The 18,246-nt window shown below is 39.5% G+C and overlaps 1 protein-coding gene across 50 annotated transcripts in view; it reads right to left on the bottom strand.

The window, feature by feature from the left end:
• Positions 1-18,246, bottom strand: part of ANK2 (ankyrin 2) — a 386,902-nt gene that overhangs the window by 80,896 nt on the left and 287,760 nt on the right. For 42 of the 50 annotated variants that reach the window (XM_069459144.1, XM_069459125.1, XM_069459134.1 and 39 more), the window contains 7 exons: positions 16,488-16,586; positions 15,914-16,012; positions 12,250-12,447; positions 8,618-8,716; positions 7,871-7,969; positions 5,257-5,355; positions 4,247-4,345 (listed from right to left, as the gene is read on the bottom strand). In XM_069459144.1, the coding sequence (XP_069315245.1) occupies positions 4,247-4,345; positions 5,257-5,355; positions 7,871-7,969; positions 8,618-8,716; positions 12,250-12,447; positions 15,914-16,012; positions 16,488-16,586 (792 nt within the window). The remainder of the gene's footprint in view (positions 1-4,246; positions 4,346-5,256; positions 5,356-7,870; positions 7,970-8,617; positions 8,717-12,249; positions 12,448-15,913; positions 16,013-16,487; positions 16,587-18,246) is intronic. The other 8 variants (XM_069459132.1, XM_069459141.1, XM_069459130.1 and 5 more) reach the window with 1 other exon arrangement.

Consider the following 18,246-nt stretch of genomic DNA (forward strand, 5'->3'; position numbering starts at 1 on the left):
CTTAGCCAGCCTCTGCTTAGTCAATCCTGCTGGTCCCCAATTTCCTTTATCCTACATGTTCACCACACCGAGAGTGATCACGGCTAGCACCACCTTCTAGAGCTCACGCCCAGGGCCGCCATCACTGGAGTTTCAGGCTAACCTTGCTTTTGTTTCCCAATCTATTTATACCAATCATACATGTTAATATAACTTAGGTACTTAAATATTATGTAAATACTATTGTTTTCCTATAAAAACTAAGGTTAATGCTTTGGAAAAATCTCAACAAAGGTGAGTCACCAAAAGTAATACCTAATTAGATGTGGTTGAGACCATTATAACAGACTGAAAAAAAAAAAAAGTCAAAAGTTTAAAAAGGTTCTGCACTTAGTATAATGTCTTTTTAAGATAATACACAGGATATATAAAGACTATACAGATATAGACGTTTTAGGATATATACACACAAACAGTATAGGATGTATTGATGATCTTTGTGCAAAAATGACAATGTAGCTTCTAATCCATGGACCTATATTCACAGAAAGATTTTGGCTCCATCTCCAAAGGTCTCAAATGACTTTCCAAGTATTTATTGCATTGTCATTTTTATGATTTCCATTTTTAAATTCTTGTATTTTTAATTTTTATGGACACACATAGTTGTACATATCTACGGGGTATCTGCGATATTTTGATACAAGCATACAGTGTGTCATGATCAAATTAGATAATTGGGATATTCATCACCTCAAACAACTATGATTTCTTTGTGCTGGTGACATTCCAAATCCACTCCTCTAGTGATTTTGAAATATACAATAAGTTTTGGACCATAGCTGTCCCACTGTGCTCCCAAATACAAGAGCTTATTCCTGCTACCTAACTGTATTTTTGTGCCCACTAAACAATTCCTCTTCATCCCCCTCCCCACCCCCACCCCCATTCCCATTTTAACTGACTCATGACACCCGATAAGATTTAGGACTTAGCGTATTTACATTTTCTTAACTGTTTGTTTCAATATTCCCCCAATGTTTAAATGATAATATCATTTTTATTTTAATAATTTACTCAGTAAGTTATAGTCTACATATCAACGATGATCTATACACTATAAGACACGATCACTTTAAAACTATGCAAATAACAAAAATAACTGATGACGGCCGATCGATAAGTGGAGGGGTGAGTAATATCTCACAGTCCTTCCAAGCTGCATTAGTAGATCGGCTTGTTGGCTGCCACTGTTGGAAATGTCTGATGTCTGTTCTGGCAAACGTATAGTGATGTAACCCCCTGAGAATGCTAAACTGTCTCCTCTCCCCTGCTGCGTCTTAGAAGTTAGAAAAGCAAAGGTTAAGGAAACAAACCACGACTCCAAAAACGTCTCAGAAATTTCTACAGCAGTGACTTTCCTTTACAAACTGCTGCCTCCCTACACAGTGATGTTATTCATACTTTGGGGTAAAGAACTCAAAAGGAGGAAAAGCAAAGAAAACTTTCTTTGAGCAAAAAGAAATCACAGAGCTGCCCAAATGGCCCATCATACGAATCCAACTGATGTGAAATTAATGTCTGTTGTGTGGCTGTAATTCAACTGCTAACATTTAAATAGTAATTGCTACTTTTAATTGTATTAATTTTATATAATTACTATGTTGTCTCTTGTGCTATTTGCTATCACTAGCCAGTAGCTTCAAATTATTTGTAGTGGATCTGTAGACTTTAGAAAACGATACTGAATATGATGCTTCCACAAAAATCAGTAAAGGGCACTGTTTAAATAGGGTTTTCTGTAGTTGTTGAAAATTTAGGTGAAAAGGATTCTTTCACAAAATTCCTGTTAAGCTACTTTCAGCAAAACCAAGGTCAGTTATGTCAGAGTGGTTAAGAACACGAGCTTTGGAATCCAACAACCCAAATTTCAATCCAAGATCTGCCCTCCAAGCCTGGCATATTTTTTATTCCTAAATATTAATTATTGTTTTAAATAAAAGTAATAATACATTATGTGGAAAGGAAATTACGTGGAAAAAGAATGATGGAAAATCTCTTCCCAAAGAAACGAAGTATAATGTAAGAAGACTCCCATAACAGACAAGAGTAAATTCATATTTTCAATCCTGCCCCCCAAATTCCATTTCACGAAACAAACTCACAATTCAAAGCAGGGAAGACGGTAAATTGAAAATAGCATTAAAATACACAGCCACCAAAACTACCTGTGCAGATGAAAGGAGTGTGTCTGTAGTTAATGTGGACAACAAGTTCTTACTGCCCCAACTGAAAGCAAAAATGCTGTTATGCTTTGTATTTTTTATTGACTTTTCACCTAGAAACCTAAATTCTAAGTGCAGTGATTCTTGTTGGAGCAAAGCTCAGCTGGAGCGTGTGGAAAATAGTAGATCAGTAGATACCAGAAAAGAACAAAAAGTTCACAGAGGGTCCGAAACAGAGTTCTCATCCCACCTAGGGCTAGATGTGCTGGGGAGATGACCTCACGTCTGATTTCTGACAAGGTCTCTGGGAGCTTATTTAGAGACAGCAGTTAGAGTATTTTAGAGACAAATTAGAGAAAGCGGATTGCTCCTCTTTTTAAATAAAGATCTTTATGTCTAAAGTCATTCCCTCTGAATAATATTTATGAATCTGAGATCTCTTCGAAACTGGACACATTAAGTTCCATAGTTTTGTGGATGCAAAAAGACAGATTCAGTTTCTTACAAAGCCTGAGTCTCATTCTCCACTCCCACTGCAATAAAGTTGCTTATGGGGAGGGAGTAAGGGTTTAGCCACTGATGACTCCTTAGCATTCAGCACAGAACTCAGCGCATATTTGACATCGCATAAATAATGAAGGAATGAATTAGTTAACGAAATGAATGGAAGAAAAGCAGGTCCCAGATAAGCAAGAGGTGCAAGCTTGCCATCTAGCGGTCACTTCGTAAAAATGCACATACAGGACTCCCAGAGCGCAGAAAAAGGTGATAAAGTTGAGAGAAACCATGACTTCTAAGAACAGATGCGCCTGGCCAATCTTGCCACTAAAGGTTTCATTTGTTGTGACGGACACATTGTTTTAAAGATGCCAACTGAACTGGCATACAGGTGTAGGTCCTTAACAGGAAGATTTTCTAGGTATAAGAAATTATATCATAAGAAAAAGCCATTGAGATTCGCAAGACAGGGACCCACGAGTATAGAGCTGGGCAGTGAAAAGACCTTTCTCCTATATAATTTATTAAAGCCGTACTTTAAATCTTTAAAAATGTTGTGGTGTACTGGCCAAAGGTTTTACAATTTTGCTTGCAGAAACAAGCAGTACTATTCTCTCCCATCTAAATTCAGCCTCTGTCTCGCAGTTCATTAATAAATCATACTCCACTCTATTTAAAATTGCACATTAAACCAACTGTATTCCATCACTTCGATGTATGTCAATAGAGACTTTACTGTAAGTCTACAGAACAAATTCCTTTCTTTTTTCCTCCCATCTCTCAAAAGAACCAAGTGTTCCGAAACTCTTTAAGCATCATTCCTAGCTTGGGGCATTTACTAGAACCTCATTCAGAATTCTTTATTTGTGGATCTGTGGTCTTATTGTCTCTGAAGAACATCAAATGTTTTCCTGTTGTTCTACTTTTCTACTTTACAAAGATACATTAGAGAGCCATTATTCTTAGAGTTCGTACTTTAAGTAAAAAGTTCATAAATGAATAAACGCAAATAGAATAGCATTTCCACTTTCAACTAGAACCCCCCCTCCCCCTTGGGAGGCTTTCTTTAAACTTTTCCTCCGACTGAATGATACAGGAGCGTAGGATTCAACTATTATCAAGGTCTTTTCTCTTACAGAGTTTCTGTAGCAAAGACAGTCCTAATCTTAATCACTGTTCTCTCCTAAAGAACCAGCAGTTGTATTCGAAAGAGAAAAAAAATTAAAAATTTAAATATATACTCAAGGAAAAGGGCAGAGGAGCCAGAAAAAAAGAAGCTAGTTACAGAAAAAGGAACTAAATACTATGCAACTGGATTCACACATTTTAGATGGATTGCTGTTGAGTAAAAGCAGCAAAAACCCTGCATCCCTTGTGTCCATTCATTTACTTCTACATCCTTCTATGTATGTCCTACGATACCTTCAGCAAAAGAAGTTCAAAGCCAGAAGCTCCAAACATTTTGGGAGTGAGAAGTACCGAACCTGTATCTGGCTTGAAAACCAAGGGGGCAGGGCAGAGGCGAGCGGGTCCCTGGTACTCACTGTGGTGGTGGTGGTGACCTCCTCGGTTACAACCTTCAGAGTGTCCACCACGGAGATGTAGCCCAGACGCTTGGCGATGGCCAGGGCGGTGTTGCCATTCTGGAGCCAGAGTGAAGAGAGAGAGAGGGTGAGAAGGGAGAGGGAGGACCGCGATGTGAGCCAATGAGATCACCCTGCATGAGCCAGCATTTCCTTCCAAAACACGGCACCGCTGGGGAAAATCACTAGTTTTTACCATTACGTCTAAATCTGTCTCTGTAACTTCTTCAGACGAGAGCCCGGGTCCCCATGGTAACACAACAAGCTTGCATCTGCCTGCTCTTTTTAATAAGAAGCACTTGACGCTTTAACCCCTCCGGTTGTCAAAATATCTCCTGCAAACACTGCATGAGGCGTAGAAAATACCTCTTGATGGCTCCAAAAAAACTATTTGCAAGCACCAGGCACGCTCATTCCTCATCAGAGGTCAGGTACATGTTACCATGGGGAACACAGGAACATATTTTGCTACAGCTGTGCAGAAGTTCACTGTGCAGCAAAACAGCACGAGCAAGCAAGTCGGGCTGCAGCCCGCCCAGGCCACTGCGGGGACCGGGTTTGTTTGGCCGCATAGCTCAGTTTACATTTCAATGGCTGCACAACCGGAGGAGCTTTGTCTAAGCCAGCAGCACCCTTAAAGAAGGCTGCTTGCCTTAAGCAGGCGGGGAGGGAGCGGTGGATTTGTGCTCACATCTGAGAGCAAGCTGTAAGCAGAGCACACGCCAGCAATCCCCAAGCAGAGAGAGAGAGAGGGAGGGACACCCGAGTCAGGCCGGCTGCTCTCCCTCCCGGGGCAAGCACTCCCGGGAAGTCACACTGACTTCTGGAAAGTCTGTCCCCAAACCTGGGGCTTTCCAGAGTCCAGGGGTTTATCAAAGGATGATGCATCTGAACTCGGCTCAGACGAGAGGCCACCAGGGCGAGGGGGGGAGAGGAAGGAAGCGAGGTGGGGACAGCCGTGGCTGCCTTACCGCGGTGGTGGCGTTGGGCTTGGCCCCGTGCTGGAGCAGGACGTTGATGATGTGTGTGTGTCCCTGCTGCGCCGCCTGGTGCAGAGGTGTGTAGCCGTTCTGTGGGCGCCAGCGGCCGGGGCAGAGGGAGAGGAAAGTCAGATTAGCCTTCACTTCGAATTCCTCAGTCTTATTGACAACAAAACCATCCCAAACGCTTTGTTTATGTGCAGCCCGCGAGGGTCCCAGCAGCTAACACTCCCTCACACCGTCTGGTCTGCGAAATGCATGCACGCAAGAGACTCCTTTATAATGTTTATGAAACAACAAGATTTAACGGCTCCAAGTGCTATTATTATATTTGAACCAATTAGCATTGAAAAAAAAAAAAAAACGGGTATGCAGAAAGGAGATTTAAAATGAGAAAGGGCATTGTCACCATGATGTCTTCCCTAAGAAACAAGGGGGAGGCAAATTGTTTTTAACTGACGGCTTCAGAGGGTCACACAAACCACTGCTTGTTCATCTTAACGTTGCCAATAACCAACCCTGGGTTTAGCTTTGGGACTCTAAATCAACAAAAGTAAACTATGCCTTCCATAGCTGTCAGGGAACAGCTCTGGTGGAAGACAGGCACACAGGTACGCTTAAGAAAGTAGACGACTTCATTGGAAGCCGAGTGGCCCAGCCTCAATAAAGAAAATATCTTTAAAAACTAGATTTTGAACATTCTGGTCTAAACTTCCATGCAGATGAAAGCTCTGTGGGCCATGACTCGTGAGGAAGGCCGGTCTGAAGATTTTAGCAAATATTTTTGGTTGTTTTTTTCCCCCCTTCATTGAAGAGCTCCATGATCTCTTTAGTACATTTTATGAAGAAAATTTCCTTTTCTATGCTATAGTTCTAAACCCTCTTTACAAGTTAAACATACAATTAACCATGTCTGGTTTGCCTCGAGCTGTTGCGACAGGGTTTCGTTCTAATTTTAAGCAACTAATAGTTCCACAAAATAAGTTCACTTTTCCAAATCTTTTACGCCAAGTCATGAATGTGTGAGGAGTAAAGTTAATACATATGTTTACGTTTTCAAAGCAATGAAACAATTTTTAGTAACTATGGTTACACATAAGATGTGAGAAAGAAAACGTAATTTCTTCTCTAGAGATGTCATTTCATATGAAAAAATTCTGAAGGGTTTATTGAAAGACTGTCTTTTGAGGTATGTGTCTTTCTACTCCTCTGAAGATACTGGGCTCCAAATGTAACAGTGAAGGCTGAACAGTTCATTAAAAATAAAAAATAAAACTGAAATGTTAAAATGAGATTTTTCTCTCAATCATATGTTCATTGGATGGACATAAAACTCCAGGGAGGTCGCTGATATTCCCTCCACAATATAGTGTTTGGCTTCTAAATATTATAAGCATTTCAACAATCCAACACTAAACAAAAAAAGATAACAATCATTGTCAAGGTCTACCGTCATCTCTTTGCCTCTTGCATTTGTGCATGGGAAGATAAGAAAGACCTGGATTCCAACAAGAATATCTTTCCTGGAGTGCTCACATGTGAGCTGGCTCAGCAAAAATGGTGTGAGGAGCTAATGCCTGAGAATTAGATTTGTGCTTTTAAATAAGCATCCAAGTACAATTTCATGAGAACTCAAGAATCGGTCAGAAACTAGGCAACAGCTCCTCTTGCTAGAGTGAGATAATAAATTTGAATCTCACAAGTGAACAGTATTATTTACAATCTAAAAAATAATTTTATTTTCAATGAGCTTATAAATACGTTTATGTATGGAAATGATTTTGTTTCTGCTTCCAAGAGAATATAAAAAGGGAGACTGAGTCACAAAACTTCAATATATTTTTAATTAGTCCATCTTGAATGGTATCTTTGAAAACTCCTGAATGTACCCACCCTAATTTATTAATACTTGAGCCAACTCACAAAGCTGCGATTAGAAATTCTGATATATGCACTTAAGAAAAACATGCAAATAAATATTTCTTTGAACCACAGACCCTGGAGCTGCAAGTGACATTATGCATAAACAGCCAAAGTCATGTTACTCATTTCTCTTCCCCTTGAATGAATCTGAGTGTACTGAAGTTGCTGTGTGATGTTCCAACCTTGCTTTGCTGAATAGGATACTACAGACGTTATTGGGAAAAACCACTGGGATCAGATCCGCTCCTCAATATTCCTGAGAACTTCCGGCAAAGGCTTCCATGTTATTGCCTCACTGAGCTTGGCCACGTGGTGTTCCCCATGTGACAGAGTTCACTCCAAATGGAAGTCACACAGTCTAGGCTGCCTGTGCACTAGAACATCAAAAAGTTCTAGCAAGCACCTGTTGTATCCTGCAGCAAACTGTGAAATTGCCGTCAGCTACTTTAGCTTTATAACAGAAGTACTTCTGAAGCTAACCTACATGGGCTAAGCTACATGGCTGTCAACGGTTATGAGAACAAACAATCACAAAACTACATCGCCGCTTCAAAATCACTCTGGAAGAACTAAAAAGAAAAAAAAATAATAATACGCTTGTAGCTCTGGTAAGGTAGTGAAGTGTCCAGATGACTGGACCTTTTTTGCTTCTAGAAAACGAAAATGACCGCGAGTATTTTACCTTGGTTTTTGCGTTCACGTTTGCTCCCTGCTTCAGAAGAAAGTTGACCATTTTCACGTTTCCATAGTGACAAGCCACAATTAAAGGAGTGTAACCAAGCTGTGAATAATAATAAAAAGTTACAAATTAATAAATAAAGTAGAATTTTTACTACTCTAGCAGTTAAAACACTGGGGTAGAACGATCAAGTAGTTTCAGTTACTGGAGGATGGGTAGAAATTCAACTCTGGTTAGCAAATTATATATGTGTTCCTGGCCACAAGGCATTTAATACAAGCAAGAGAGATCACACGCATATGTAACTTAATCTGACAAAGAACCAAGAAAGGCACAAATAATATGATCTGAAAACAGCAAAAAGAGATTGACTCTGATAGGATCAGGAAGAGACACAGGAAAGATGTAGCTAGAGTGGCTTCAAGAATGGGTAAGAATTTAATGGCATAAAGAGAAAGACCCATTTCCAGACCAAGAGCGTGGAGGTGAGCAAGTGCAGGAAGACACCAGCAAATCATCTGGACCAGCCAACGCAACAAGGGAGAGGGCAGACCTAAGCCTGCAAACTTGGAGTCTTCACGTGACGTTCCTGACACCAGGCCACCCATTCAGACTTGATTCCCGCAGAAAACGGGGAGCCACCACAGCTGTGGGAGCAGGTGGGGCTATAATTAGTCTACGCTTCAGAATGGACTTCTGAGGAGGGATGACCTGGACACGGGGTGACCCCAATTGGGGCCCCTGCTTTACCTTTGTGTGAGCATCTTTGTCAGCGCCGTGCTTGGTGAGAATCTCTGCAACGTTCACCTTGTCTTCCTGGGCTGCAAGGTGCAAGGACGTGAGTCCACTCTAGAGAGAGAACGGAACCAAAGGGAACATTTGAAGAGGAAAATACATGGCATTCCATCATCTATAATATCACTTCTTGAATAAATCCTGGAAAACCACGGAGACGTAGAAACTGCATCTTTTGATATCTAACATAAACTCTCTAGGTTAATGACTTCTCATCCGAGACATGTTCTCCAAGTTAAGCAACACTTTCAGCAAATGACGTTTTCTATTTTCTATATTAGGTACTTCTACTAAGATGTTAGACTTTCAAATAACTCAGGCGATAACCTTCCAAACGACATTCTTTTCAACCCCATTTGGGCCTCCTACTGAATCTATTTATTTACTTAAATAATGGATTAACCAACTATTACTTCTACTTTATATCCATAACAATAACCTATATTTTTATCAATAGAATATCACTTCAATGTAAAAAAGATGTACAGAGTTATAGGAAATGAGTTCAGAATAGTTTTCTCTAGCACCCAAAGAAGAGTATACCTTCTCGGTCATTCCCAGTAAATGCTAAATTTTTAAAAAAGTAATCTCATCCCATCCCAGCCTTGTTCTCCATTGCTTTGCAGCCTGCTGTCCTGCATTAGCACGTGGCGGAGAGACCTAAGCCATGTTCTTCGACATTCGACATTCATGATCTCCAGCCATGGTGCTACTTCCAGAAATCAAACAATGCATTGACCTTAAAAAAAAAACCATAACTGAAAGCTACAGAGAGAAAAACATTCTACAACTTGAGAGGGGGCCTTTTATTTGAGGGCCTGGGGTTTGAATACTTAAAGCTCTGTGTGAGGTCGGCTTTGAGATTCATACAACAGGGCAAGGTACGAGACATATCCATTTGTATTACCATTTCATCACTTCTAAACAAGTATTATTTAATCCCAATGTATAAAAAATCTGAGTACTGGGACAAAAAAAAATGATTCTTACTCATCTTGATTTTCTCCATCTTCAAATAGCAAACATCAAAATATTTCTCTTTATAGAGATAGTTGGCCTGTTTAAAGATGTCATTGAAATGATCATTAAATGAAGTGATCATCAAATCTCAAAGACATTTTCAATGGCATTTCAGATGTATGTACCCTTTTCTACTCTATTTGCAGAATGGATTTTTCTACAGTGTAAGACTATAAACTAACAACCTGTATGAAAATCTCTTTCATTTACTATGGTAAACTTGCATATCCAAATCAAATTATGTAAACCCCTTTTTAATAAATCAAGAAAATAGAAGATGCTGAAGGAGTTCTTTTCGAAAAAAGTAATTTATTTCCTAAGATACACTGGTAAATTCAACAAATGGTTTTATTTTATGGTGATTGAATAAGGAATGTAATATCATTTCTATATTATAGTTCTTACTGAGAAATAATCATTTGGAAAGCATGAAATTATAGATCTCAGCTGCTTGAAATAGAAAAAGAATATATGTTCTTTTCAAAAGCAACGGGAAAATTTATCAGTTTTGCTTTTTATTTGAGATATTTTTACAGTGGCATTATCTTATTATATAATATCAACCAAAAGGCAAAGTTACATTTTTTATATATAGATTTATATAGTGTATTATTATTCAGATATACCTGAACACATTTCCCAAAGTTTTACTTTAGTGACAAATATATCATGCCTTTGTCTTTAGGACACCACTCAAAGATAACACTGAAATCATTTTTATAAAGATAACATAATTACTCTGTGACTCCAGATTGAATATTTTTCTTCACTGCTGAGTGTGCAACTCAAATATACTCATTAAATAGTTGCTGACTGGCTGCTAAAACTCTCTCAAAGAAAGTAATGTATATAGAAGAATACCATTAACGGAGGACATAGTGAATGGATTCCAAATATGTATCTACCATTTTTATAAATTAAAAATAACCCCATCAGAAGCACTGTAAGATCAGTTTCATGAACGGTCTAGAATTGTAATCCTATGTAAAATTTTGCTGAATCTGTTTATGGATTTCTCTTGCTTATTTTCAAATGAAGATTTCTTTCTTTCTAACAGACAGTAAATACACGCCCCCTTCATATACTAATATTAAATAAAATATTCTATATTTCATGGCCAGAATATCCCCAGTGGGATAAATGACCACCCGAATGACATGACTTCAATAGCCACAAGGAAGTCCATTCCCCAGACTTTAATGAGTGTCTGGCTGATACACTGAATTTCATCATAAGGCTTTCTCATGTTCATTCTTGTTACAATCCAAATATCTTTCAGAAGACTAACTCTACAATTAGCTCTCAACATACTTCAACAAAGGATCTGGGAGGATTTTTGATAAAGGCCAGAGACGTGCATAAGAGCAAGGGATATACCGGAACATTCTGCGTGGTAAAGAAACAGGACTAGAGAGGCATTCAAGACAACCTGCCTGTCTCGTATATCTTCCTAAAGGATGCATGCTACACAACCTATTTACAAATGTCACTAAGACCAATTTATAATTTATACGTCAGAAGCACTAACTCAACAGTGAGATGCAGAAAGCATAGTATTTGCATATTTGTAGAAAATCCTAAGAAACTTAATTTTCGCTAACTCCACACGACACGTTACAAAAAGCGTCAAGCAATCCAAATGACAAACTAATTTATGAATCCAGCTTCCAATTTTGAGTTTCTCAGCAGCTGGTGATAGTGGAGTATATAGAAGAGAGAAAGATAGATAAGTAGATCTACAGATTTATCTATGGATGGATAAATTGGTAGACAGAAAGATACGTACTTGTAAAAATCTAAATATTTTTATATTTGAGTAATATCTTTTCCCTTTACGTCCTTGGCTGTCATTCTGTTATAATTAATATGAAGGTCACACAAAGGCCATTTTATGGAGAAAGGCTGATATCACTGAGATGCTTTATTAAAACATTGATATTCTGACCACCATTCCCATAACCATCCAAGCTAGGCTGAAGTTAGCTCAAAAAATCTCTGTTTTACTGAGTTTCCTACCCCCTACTCAGAGGCTCCCTGATGCTCAGCAGGGCTGGAGAATGACTTGGGTGCTGGACATGGGCCTGTAGGCTCAGCGGCAGTTGTTTGAGCTACACCCCAGATGGAACCATTCAAAATATCTCTCTCTCTCTCTCTCTCTCTCTCTCTATCTCTATCTCTCTCTGAAATAGGAATCAGGACCAGAAGACACTAGAGCAACCTGGTCTGACTGCTTGAATTACAGAGATGTTGACTCTTGGGAGCCACAGGGGTAGCCAGAGAAGCCAACGCACAGAGAAGCAGAAAAGGCAGGTCTACAGCGAGAGGTGAATGAAGCTGGTTTGGGGAGGAAAGTCAAGACGCAACGATGTAGGCACACAGGCAAAGAGTCTGTGGGACAGTCTCCCTCGCTCCCTCACGGTCTTCTAGTCCTGTCCTCGGGCTCTGTCACGTATCCCTGTTTCCTTTTAATGCATCTCTCTTTTTTTGTTCCAAGTTATCTTTGATTGGTTTCTGTTGACCTTCATCCAAAAGACTCTTGATTGAAGCAAGAGGTAAGAACAGGATACCTTGGTTGACATATGGATATTGGCTCCCTTTTCCAGAAGCAAGGTGACCATATCTGTGTGCCCCTCCTGTGAGGCCAGATGGAGTGGAGTCACGCCTTGCTTTGTCACGATGTTAGTCTCTGCTCCGTAGTTTAGGAGCGTGGAAGCTATCTGCATTTGATTCTTCTTGGCAGCAATATGTAAAGGAGTATAGCCATTCTAAAAAAAAAAAAGCACACATACATACATACATTAATATATAATAAGCTTAACAATTGCTCTAATATGTATTTCAAGGAAATAAGAATCTCTAATTCACAGAAAAGAGCTCACAGGTCATCTAAACTCTTACCCATCACAAGTTTCTATCCAACAATACTCAAATTGGTTATTTGGTATCCAACAATAACCACGAGACACCCAATTCTACTGTAAGACAAATAGACACGAAAGCCCCAAAGCTGAAAAGTCCCTCCTTTACGACATAGGTTCTCTCCTGACAGACAACATGGAATAAATAAGCTAGGCTACTCTTCTACATGACTGTCCTTTAAATACCAGGGGGACGGCTTTCGTACCTACCATCAGTCTTTTCCTTTCCAGGCTAACCTTCCCTACCCCTCCAACTTCGCTTGCTAAAAGCACCACGTCTAGACCCCTCTCCATAAGGAGGACCTGTTTTGAGTTGACTCTAGTTTGTCAGTATGGCTCTGGAATTGGGCTCCTGGAACAGAATGTTGTATCTCAGATTTGGTTTTAGTAGTCTGGAAATGGAATTATTTCTATGATCTCGTTACAATACTCTTACTAATATGTTTCTCCTTGGGTTGTACTTTGAACTCATGCAGCAAATATTACTGAGTGTCTAGCACGTGCCAGGCAGTGTGCTAGGTGTGGGGGTACAGGGGTGAACTACCATAAGAGGTATCTTGAGGTCATGCTATTTTCTTGCATCTATCTGTTAAGCGTACCAAGAAATAAGAAGCAGTTTTGAGAATTGAAATGTCTTTCTGTGCCATGATCGCATCTTGATCCTCAAATGACCCTATATTATCTACTCTATCCCAGTTTCTCCAAGCAAAAATAAGTATGTTTCAGTTTTGACAAACAATACTTCTCTTTAAGCAGCTGACGGAAATTCAGCAGCTCTCCTGGGAAGCCTTTTCGGGTCTAATCATAGGCCCCAGCTGCTGCAGTTGCTTTAAAATATCGTACATGGGTCCATGGGCTCTTTTGAATAAAAGGGTACACAGACTCTTGTGGACCATATACGATGAGGCGGTTCCTTTTTGGTACAATGTGTTTCTTTAGTCCCAACTCCCTTCATTCCTAAGGCGTAGGCTCTACCAAGGTTAGGTGAGGCATCAGGGCATTTGTTAGTGAGACTTACGTGGCGAGAGACAGAGATTTTAGCAAAACAACACAAGAGATCACGAAAGAGGGTCGATTTTGGCAATGGAAGAGGTCTGTGTGGTAGATGCTCCACCTGCAACTACCCTACAAAGAGTAAACATTTTTGGGATCCAATAACTGAAGCAATCCCAGTGAAAACTAAGAGAAGGTTCTGGACTCTGGTAGGAAGAATCAAAGAAGTTCCAGGGGCCAAAGGACTGTGTGTGTTGGGAGGACAGGAAATTGTAGTGGACAGAAAGAGAGTTCAAAGTGGAGATGGAAGTAGAGGTCTGACCAGCTGGAAGCCTCTTGGAGTGGTCCCAGAGCTGGGGACTCAGCTTTTTGACAGGCGGGGGCAGTTGAGTGGAAAGTACTAGAAAGTACTAGAAAGTACTAGTGGGAAGTACCCAGAACAGCAGCCCTACTGTGGGATCCAGGGTACAGCATGGTTTCACTTCAGCTTCTGGACTCGGTAAGTGCGTGTCTAGAGTAAGGACCAGGACCGTGCGGTGTAGAGGCTAGAGATCAAGGCTACATTTGTCTCTTTAGGAAAATCATACACCTTACTTTATAATCTAGGTCATCTTTTGTAAGTAGGTTGAGAGTCCCTTGTGGGAGACTATTTTACTTCCCACCAAGTGCCTACGATCCTTTCTTTGCATACAGTAAGAGTTCAGTAAGAGCAATGATGAGTTCTCATGAAGCCTTTCATATCTATGTTGAGAACGATCAACCGGGAAAGCTAATGAAAAAAAGGGCTGGCAGGTTACGTGAGCAGGGACTTTTTAATTCCATTGAAATAGTTGCTCAGTCTTCATTCTTTCGTCCAAATTTACCGAGCACCCGCGTAATGCCATATTAGACACCCCAGGGACATGCGGGTGAAGATGACATCAACACTGTCCTCAAGTACCTTATAATCTAGGGTGAAGAAAGGCATAAAATAAAAGCGGAATTGATAAGAGTACAGGAAAAAAGGTAAAGGAATAAGAACACTGTATAATTATAAAAATTTTATAATTATAAAAAATTTTAACCCTCTTGACAGTTCAAATACTTTACTGTGAGCTATTTATTGGCATCAAAAAGATATAAGTAGATGTAGATGTATGTGTATATATGTGTACAGTTATGTATTTACAATATTTTATCATATATAACATGTGTATATATAAAATATATGGTAGTATGTAGAACATATTTTATATATAGTATTCCATTTATTACATATGTATCATATGTATAATTTAAATAGACATGTGAGAATATATGTACATATTTATATAATGGAAGTGGAATAAATCTCTCTCTATTGCTTTGAGACACAACACACCTAGTGGTTAAGAGTGCCAGCTCTAAAGTCAGTCTGCCTGAGGTCAAATACAGGTAGCCATTGTAATATTTATTAGTCATGTGACTTTGGACAAATTAACCTATTTAATCTCACTTTCTCATCTGCAAAATGGAGATCACTGTAACACTAATCTCATGAGATTATGATGAGATTAAATGAGACATTGCATACAAAGTGGTAGGCCAAGTTTGGGCACATAAGTGGTGGCAGTTGCTTTATTATGTCATCTAACATAGCATAAATATTTTCCCATCACAATAAATATTTTTTAGATAAACCCTAAATATTCTTAAAATATACTTGCTGAATTAATCAATGGAAGATGCAATGATGACTTTATGCTTTATGTAACATTCATGTATATTTTCAGTGTAATAAAGGGGCAACTCAAATAGTGGGAAATGTCTTGTGCCCACGTACAAGTCTTGGAGCTGTTCTGAAAGTCGGTGTTAAACATATAGCATTCCCCCTCGTCTAGGAGCTTAAGTGGATCCACGCTACAGTTAACCCAGGTGAAATATTTAAAAGACAAAAAAAAAAAAAGTTTGAAGTCTCTGAAAGAATGAGTATAAAAGGATATGTCGTATCATAACAGTCTGTTTACAGGAGAAAAGGAAAAACCTGTTAATGCCTTTAATACGCCTCATTTCTCAAAATTCTGACTTCAGTCTCTAAAATACTGAATGTTGGGAATAAGATTCATCTTTACTGGTTTAGGGCACATCCCCTTACTATTTGGTGACCATAAAAATCTGAAAAGGTTTTGAAGAAGCAACTGGTAGAAATAGAAGAAAAAAAAAAAACGGTGTCAATACCAAAAGCTACCATTCCCAGGACGAGGTGCAGTTATACTAAACCGTGCGTTTAAAAAAGCAGTCCCCACGTGCTTTCAGATCCTAGCTGCGCCCCACGTCTGCAAGTCCTCTTCCGGGTCCTCACCTTGGCAGCGGCGTGAGGGGAGGCACCCTTCTCCAGCAACAGCAGCGCCACCTTCTGGTTGTCATAGTGAGCAGCCACGTGCAGCGGGGTGAGGCCATTCTGCAAAGGGCGTGTTTAAGTTTCAGGGTTAATCAATTAGCATTAGCTGCCCTGAAGCTCCGAGGATGCGTGGAAACCGGTATGGATTAAGTCCATGTTAATTAATTAATATAGTCAATGGAAACAAACAAACAAAAAAAGAATCAAAATAAACAGATAACCTAATCATTTTTGGATAATTTTCCTATTAAAAACATAACTAAAATTGAAAGCGGCTGAGCTTACAATTAGCAAAGGACATCCTGCTGGTGACAATGGTCTCAAATGCTACGTAGGAAAGGCTACATTCATCCTGAAGGGGTGTGTGTGTGTGTGTGTGTGTGTGTGAAGGTCATGGACAGACATCGCCACCATGTGTCTGTGACACGGTTTTAACAGTTCCTTTCAGAGGAGCGAGAAAAATATTTTCACAGATCTCCAAATCCATCAGCTCGACCAAGTCATGTCATTGAAACCGATCATTGCAAATCTTTACCTTCCCTGCAGAATCCGCAGCGGCGCGGCGTTGCAAGAGGAGTTTTGCCACGTCCAGGCTTCCGTACTTGGCCGCCACGTGCAGGGGAGTGAAACCCTTCTGAAAACGCCAAGCACAAAAGTAAAATTGCGTTATTTATTTCTGTGACTCGTCACAAGATCGTTTTTATTTGTTAACGTATTAAGCAAATTATGCTAATTCTCCATTTGGGAAAAAAAAAAAATACCAGTAGCATTAAATCTGTTAGCCATAACCAAGGACTAGGAGAAAGAATGAAATTTCACATGAAGAAGTTTGGTTTGATAAGCGGAACAAAAGAAATTTTATTTTAAGGGCGTGGAGGCTGAAATCTGACTTTATAGGTTTGAGATTTTTTTAAAGTCATTAGTGTCAGTAAAGTGGCTCCAATTTGTAAATGGGGAAAAAAAAGTTTTTTATTGCCTCTAAAATTAATAGGATTGAGACGACAGCTGCCTTGTCTCCAACTCTCCTTGTTCTTTCTTTCAATCCTTTTTATAACACCTGAATACCAAATTTCTTTAAATCTTAAAATGCTTTGATAGTTGTGGTAAAAAAAAAAATATTTGTGATTTAGTTGAGTTCTATTTTCTGCAAAAATGGCAAGATAAATGGTCTACGGAACAACAACAACAAAAAAAAGCTATTAAAAAGCCACTCCCATTCTGACTGTCCCTCTTCCCAGAAGATTCACACTGTGTAAAAAGACCAATTCCTTTTGTAAAATACATTCCCCTTCTGGCTTGATGTTGGGTTAATTAACACCAGACTTTTAAACACAGGAAAGCTTTAAAACTGTTTTTAAAAGACTGCTCTCCTGCATACATGTTTACCACGGCTGTCCGGAAAGTATGCAGTCATGGTAGCCACGTAGCCACGATCTCCGTGCCCAGATACTTTGAGGACAGTCCCTGTGTATGTGCACCTTCAATGTCTTGTGTGCCTAACCAATGGCCACACTCTGTAATCAGCAGTGTGTTATACATACAGACAGGTCTCTGGGCTAAGATCTTGAGGGTGGCACAGTTCTTACGCCATGATGTCAAATCCATCCTTTTGGCCCAACAGTTTAACCACATGCTTTTCTGGCACGACAGTGGGAATGGAAGGATTCTAACATTGAGCAGGGCATGTGAAACCCACACAGCCAATACGCCTGGACTAGGTGGTCGGAGATAGGGCTTATCTCTGGACCATGGAGGCCCTCATCATAAACACAGAATGTCCCCCGGGAAGCCATATTGCCCTTTACCAGTGTCCCTAAATTATTTTTAACTATGATGATGTTTTTCTTTTTGCTTCTCTTTGGAACATTTGGTATTAATAAATTCTTCAAAGAGAGTGAATCTTCTGGCTTTTTCCAAGTATGGGACAAATGTAGGAAGTATTTTTTCCTTCTTGCGTTAGTCCACATAAACCAACATTTGCTGATACGAAGCTCTCTTCCCTTCACTCCATGCACACGACGATTCGTGGTGACACTCCAGTGAAGCAGAGTTTTTGGAGACAAACCACATGGTGAGGAATAAAAAATAAACTCCTTATCCTTAAATTCCTGCTGGAATAGTGGTCCAACTACTTTACAAATTTGGAAACTCTTATTAGGCGAAATTACATAGAATCCTTACTATAGAATCACAAAATCAAGATTAGAAAGCATCGCTTGAGTCATGTATCTATCTCCCTTCTTCCTCTATGTTAATCTCACCAGGATTTCATTCACCCTCTGATATTTATAAAC

The sequence above is a fragment of the Eulemur rufifrons genome, chromosome 26, assembly GCF_041146395.1.
Source record: "Eulemur rufifrons isolate Redbay chromosome 26, OSU_ERuf_1, whole genome shotgun sequence".
Lineage (NCBI taxonomy): Eukaryota > Metazoa > Chordata > Mammalia > Primates > Lemuridae > Eulemur > Eulemur rufifrons.